The 6,263-nt window shown below is 37.4% G+C and overlaps 1 protein-coding gene across 2 annotated transcripts in view; it reads left to right on the forward strand.

Annotated features, from left to right (window-relative positions):
• The first annotated feature begins 793 nt into the window (after positions 1–793).
• Positions 794–6,263, forward strand: part of MAGT1 (magnesium transporter 1) — a 10,776-nt gene continuing 5,306 nt past the window's right edge. For both annotated transcript variants that reach the window (XR_004841275.1, XM_035889068.1), the window contains exons 1-5: positions 794–810; positions 1,323–1,440; positions 2,868–3,008; positions 3,509–3,649; positions 3,996–4,085. Coding sequence is in view for 1 of the 2 variants with exons in the window: in XM_035889068.1 (XP_035744961.1) it covers positions 797–810; positions 1,323–1,440; positions 2,868–3,008; positions 3,509–3,649; positions 3,996–4,085 (504 nt within the window). In the remaining variant the exon portion in view is untranslated. The remainder of the gene's footprint in view (positions 811–1,322; positions 1,441–2,867; positions 3,009–3,508; positions 3,650–3,995; positions 4,086–6,263) is intronic.

The following is a 6,263-nucleotide window of genomic DNA, read 5'->3' on the forward strand; positions in this document are numbered from 1 at the left end:
GAAGTATTTCTCTGAAGAAGGGTGTTGATAAGAAGTCATTTATGCTGAATGTAACATTTGGGGGTTTGTCGCTTACCTAATACTTCTTCCTATAACATTACAGAATTGGTTGGCTCATATTTAAAGACGAGCTTAGCCTTGAGCACTCCTGAGTTTTCCAAACATGCACTGAATTGAGTTTTTTCCAGCAATGCTGAAAATTGAGTGTTGAGCTTGCTTCCACGGAGCTTCCATCTCTAGCGCCGATTCCACTTCCACCCAGTTTTGAAATCTTCTGAAGCAGAATGTGGTGCTTAGTATCGAGGAAATACTGGAGGGTGATTTGGGGCTGTTTGTACACGCGAAAGAAATCTTACAATTGGCAACGTGAAAAAGTGCTAGTGAGCTGACAGTCTTCACCAGCCTGTGTAATACCCAGTGCTTAAAGGCCAAGTGCTGCAAGCGTGTCTATTAAATACTAAGTGCTTAAAGTAAATGAATAATATTAACATGACTGTCAGAAAGGTCTGTGAATGCCTTCAAGACCCGTGAGTGAAGTAGCACATCATGTGGTCGGTGTTCTTAAGAAATACAGTGCAGCTGTTCGTTACATCAAATCTGAAAACCTTCAAGATTGTACTATGAGACTGAATAAAACCCAAACCAACAGTGTTTCTTTGACTTTATTTTCAGATGGTATTATCAGAAAAAGTGAACCAGCTAATGGAGTGGGCTAGTAAAAGATCCGTCATTAGAATGAATGGAGACAAATTTCGACGCCTTGTGAAGGCACCACCCAGAAATTATACTACTGGCCATGCAATCTAAAAGGTGGTGTTAATAAGTATGTTGATTGGCACTTATTTATTTGCCATTGTAATACGCTGAATCCTTAACCGTATTATGGCTTTCATGTATTAATCCAGAGGTGGCAGAGGTCTGTAAAGATGATTTTTGTACCTGGTTAGTTGAAATTAATAGGTTTCCCATTCTCTGATGTGGAAAGGAGGGCACACTTAGACTTACTTTGGTGCTCTGTGGACTAGCAAATAGTGAGCTGCTGGGTTCCATTGCAAATTTCAGTTAGAAAGTACCACTGCTTGTGTTCATGGACTCAACAAAACTTGCCCTTGCATTTAAAATAACAGGGTGCCAAATGCCTCACTTGGTTGCTAGATGAATGTCTGGCCTTAACTCTTTAACTCTAGAAAATTAACACAGGGGTGTGTGGGATGCACCCATCAATGGGGTGGGTGGGTGGCTGCAGCTCCCTCAGCTGTTTGTAACTTGTGTGTGTTCTGGACAGGCAGATGATATGGCATCTCACTTTGTGTGTTGTACAGGCAAGCTGATGAGGAATACCAGATTCTGGCAAACTCCTGGCGATATTCCAGTGCATTTACCAATAAGATTTTTTTTGCTATGGTAGATTTTGACGAAGGCTCAGATGTATTTCAGATGGTAATGTCTTTCTTTTTTTTTCTTCTAACATTATTTTTAACTTGGGGTTTGGAGACTGAGGGCAAGAAGGTAAAGATGTGTACAAAATTTAGTGGTACAATGATTAAAGAAATAATTGAAAAGTTAAAAGCTGCCACTCAGAAGAAATGTGAGAAATGCAGAGGGCAGTAGCATGTTGGCAGTATCATTAACAGAACTGACAAATCTGGAATAGGTACAAGGAGTGAACTGGCTTCTCTGGCTGGTTTTTCTGAGTTTGTCTCCTATAATAACATACGGTGTGATTTTTAATGGAATTCTTTTATCTATGAAGAGGCAAGATAGAAAGTGCCGATGTCATTAGGAACAGCTGTTAGAATTTTTACATTACTAGAGAATGATAAATTAGCCTTTCAGTATTGGTTAGCATTTCTTTTCAAGCACCCAGTCATTTTGCTCTTCTACTAACATTATGTAACCTGATTTTTTTTTTTTAAATGTATGAGAACGTTCCACATATGCTCGCAATTGTAGATCAAATTCATAGTTCATTATAGTTTTGTAAATCTTAACTCTTTAAGAGATACTCCTCTCTATTTAAAAGCTATGCAGTTTAGGCAAGGATATTTTCTTAAATGGAAGCTTTTGGACTGGAGAAGCGGAAAGATGTTTTTTATTATTCTTGTTAAATTTTCCCATAGTGTTAAATCAAAAATTCATTCATTAAGCTATAGCCTTTATGGATTTTTGTATATACTCCTATTTTGCAGATTTCTCTCCCAAAAGTAGTATTTATAGAAGAAACAGATTAAAAAAACCTGAAATGCTATGGAAAAACAGTGTTAGGAAAAGATAGAACTACACTTTATAAACCACTACTTTTATTTACCTATTAGAACTTCCTCTTAACTGGTCTGAATCTTTTGAATTGGTAGCTATAGATCTGAGTACTAACACAGAAATATCAATCACTTTAGCTATTTACCTATTAGAACTTCCTCTTAACTGATCTGAATCTTTTGAATTGGTAGCTGAGTACTAACACAGAAATATCAATCACTTTAGAAAGTATGCTCAGTTGTGTTAAAAAAAAAAAAAAAAAAAAAAGAAAAAGCCTACTCGGAAGGAACAATTTTTTTTTTCTAAGACATCCAGAACAGCTATTGACAGAGCTAAAAAAATTTTGTTTTGCAATCCTAAAAAGATAAAATAGCATGGAACACAAAAGGGAGATTGCAGGAGTATATTGATCACTCTTATGAAATACAGAAGTGCAAGCTGCTGTGTGCTGTCTTTTTTTTTAAGTTATTGTCAATGAAAACTATTGAATAGTTACTTTTCTCTGATTGATTTAGTGATGATGTTGGAAGATACAAATGGGATAGAATTGTGTGTTACCAAGTAGACCTTTCATGATGCTGTATCTTCTATGAATTTTCTAAATACAGCTAAACATGAATTCTGCTCCAACCTTCATTAACTTCCCTGCTAAAGGGAAGCCTAAACGGGGTGACACGTACGAACTCCAGGTGCGCGGCTTTGCGGCTGAACAGCTTGCTCGCTGGGTGGCTGACAGAACGGATGTCAATGTAAGTATATACAGACTTTCCCCATCACACACCCCCTGCAGCACTCCCCTGTTGTAACTCCAGCTATGAAATATGCCAGTTGTGTTCTGTGGCTAATGATCTACTCTCAGATGCTCTGAATAGTTCTCGTCTACAAAATCTAGTTTGGACACATGGCTACATCTTTTAAGTTTCCTTATGTTCCGTGTTCTAATATTTTGTGTAATTCTGTATTTGATAAGATGGCAAAACTCATCTCCTTCCTTATCCCTCTTCTGTTCCTATAGAAGAAAAACAGTCTTTAAATCATTAGGTGGGGTAAAGGTGTATAAAACTGAAGTTACAGTAATGGGGGGGAAAGGATTACTTACTTCCCTAGTCAGATTTATTATATTGAAAATTTTTATGTGTGCTTGTTAATATTATTTTCCACTCTAGTATATTGTGGGTTTTGCTAGCAGGACTGCAGGTATAATGTATAATCCCATTGAGGGAAAATAATTTAAATATCATCTGTTTAGATTCGTGTGATAAGGCCACCAAACTATGCTGGACCATTGATGTTAGGACTGCTGCTGGCTGTCATAGGAGGCCTCGTATATTTGCGTGGAAGCAACCTGGATTTTCTGTATAACAAAACTGGCTGGGCATTTGCTGCTTTGGTGAGTAATTGTAACTCTTGGCTGCCTGTTGTCATGAGTTTCGTAAGCAATTGAAGTCTTCTAAAGCTTTTGTATGTAAAGGTGCTTAGACCTGGTAGAGGAAAAAGAGGTGCATTTAGTTTTATTTTGTGGTAGTCTGATAATATTATTTGATTATTTGTCTTTTCAGCTCGGTTAATGCTTGATTAGATGTCTTTTATTTATACAAAAGGTGGGACAATGCCTAGCCTAAGATTGTATTCCAAACCAGTACGTTTTGGTATGAAATGAAAAGAAATTGGGTAAAAAAAAATAGTAATAATAATAATAAATCCTTACCAAATAGCGTTTCTTCTTTCCTTTTCAGTGTTTTGTGTTAGCAATGACTTCAGGCCAGATGTGGAACCACATTAGAGGTCCGCCCTATGCGCATAAGAATCCCCATACAGGACAAGTGGTAAGTCTTTTCCTTGTTTTCTCTTCTGTGCTTCGGTTCTATTTCTGCAGACTAAGGCTGATACTAAAAGAGGCAAGTCTGAGTGCAAATACTACTCTTGGCTTCTTTCTTTGTAAGTCAGTGAGGCTAACCTCCCCTGCAGTGGGCGAGGCAAATTAGAGAGCTGTTGATTAGTTCAGACAGGATCTGTCTTCTCTTAAAATATGCCTGTAAAAGACGGGGTTTGTTTTGTTTGAAACAGAAGGAGTGTTAGAGCTCCAGTCAAGATTTAGGTTTTCTTCCAATTAGCTTTATCCTTTTCTTGGCTCAAATAGGAGAAGAAACTTGTTTGCAAACTCATACATTACTACTAAGAAATCGCAAAATACTGGTCCAAAACAAAGTGCTCTGTTGTGTAATTGCTGTGTGATAACTTCAACCAGTACCTGGAGTTCCATTTTGATAGGAATATCTGTCCTATAGGCTTTTGTTCAACAATGCATTAATTCCGTAAGAATGCTGGCATTGGTTCTGTGATGCTCTAAGAGTAAGGACAAACGTTGCTTAGGGGTTTTTTGGGTGTGTTGCTCTCTGTGCTCACTAATAACCTTTTAAGAGATAGAATAAGAAGTGCAATTCTTAATCAGATGAGAAATACTAAGATTAATTTACTATCTAGCAGCATGTTTAGTTTCTTGCTAGAAACTGCTCAAAGTGCTTCCTGTGCCATAAAGCATTAGACAGCAGTCATATGGGTGGTACTCCGCTGTAAACGGGACATACTGGATCAGAAGTGTTACCTTGGAGTTTGTTTTTGTTGTGTTAATACCTAGAGAGTTCAAGGCATCTTTGTGTGCAGAAACTTTGATTATTCTACTCATCACAGAAAGCTAAGAAGGTACTAAAATAATGCTTTAGGGTAAAGAGGATAGCATACAGAATAAGCAAAACTATTTGCTAAGAAGTTATTTTGGATGGGGGGGTTCCCCCTTCCTGCAGAACCTAAGGTAAGCATTTCTTTCATCCTTTCTGTTGTTCCCCATCTCTCCAAAATGTAAAAGTGGAGGAAGCATAATGACAATGCTTTTTTGCTTAGGTTATGAGGGTAGATTATTTTAAATTACCTGATCTCTTCCATCCCTCTGCCCTCCTGTGCCTCTCTTAACCATTCCTATTTATTTTCATGTTTTCTCTTCAGCTTTTATTTACCTGTGATAGTTGCTTTCCTCTGTCTTGTACATATATTGTATGTCTAGTGATGAAGCGACATGATAGTTCTAAATTGCTAACAGCAAAATAAAGGTGTTTATGTTGAGTCTTACGTGCTAAATGGTCCTATTGGTGAGCCTGGCAATTTTGTGTTTAACCTGGTCTTTTTGGCTCATACACCCATCTAATGACGTCCATATAAAAACATCTTTCTTTTGAGATTCTTGAGGTAAATTAATGTCTAGTGACCTTAGACTAACAAAATCTTACTCTTGGGGAACAAAACAGTAAATGGTTTTAACATCACTTGAAATATAGTGCTCTGTACATAATATAGAATGAGATACACTGTAAGTAGTCAGAATGTATTGAAAGCGTTGCATCCCTTCAGGTACTTACACATCACATTGCCTTTTGTCATGTATTTTACTTAGAAGGGAATTAATTTGGTGAAATGTCCTTGCATGCCCGGTTAGGTGGGTCAGGCACTCTGTATTCCTCCATAAAAAGTGGATCTGCTTATCAAACTTTTTTTTTTTTTCTACTTAGATAAACATCACAACCATAGTGATGTAGAGCTTCCTATAAGGGATTAAAAAATGGTATTCTTTCACAATTTCAAATTTTCTGTTAACCTGGTTGGTTAGTAAACTGTTAATGTAAATACAGCTGAGCCAATGTACTGAGTGGAAGTTCTCATATTTTAAATTGTTTCTTGAAAATGCTTCCTTTTGTTTCTTCTGTTTACATCATTCCTAAGCCTTTCTGAGACTGAAGAATAAAGCTTCAATGATATTGGTAATGATGTTCCTTTTCCTGGTATGCCATGAAAAAGATTCAAATGCTTGGTTCTGGAGCCAAGTGAGCAGGGTTCACACACAGATTGAAGAGACTGTCCCTAAGCTGAGGAGCAGCGCATGTAACCTAAGGCTCTAAGTCAGGGAGTGGATCAGACTTGGATCACAGTGGGTGCAGGAGGGCATAATTATG

This window comes from Egretta garzetta, unplaced genomic scaffold, assembly GCF_000687185.1.
Source record: "Egretta garzetta isolate BGI_Z169 unplaced genomic scaffold, ASM68718v1 scaffold412, whole genome shotgun sequence".
In the NCBI taxonomy this organism is placed as follows: domain Eukaryota; kingdom Metazoa; phylum Chordata; class Aves; order Pelecaniformes; family Ardeidae; genus Egretta; species Egretta garzetta.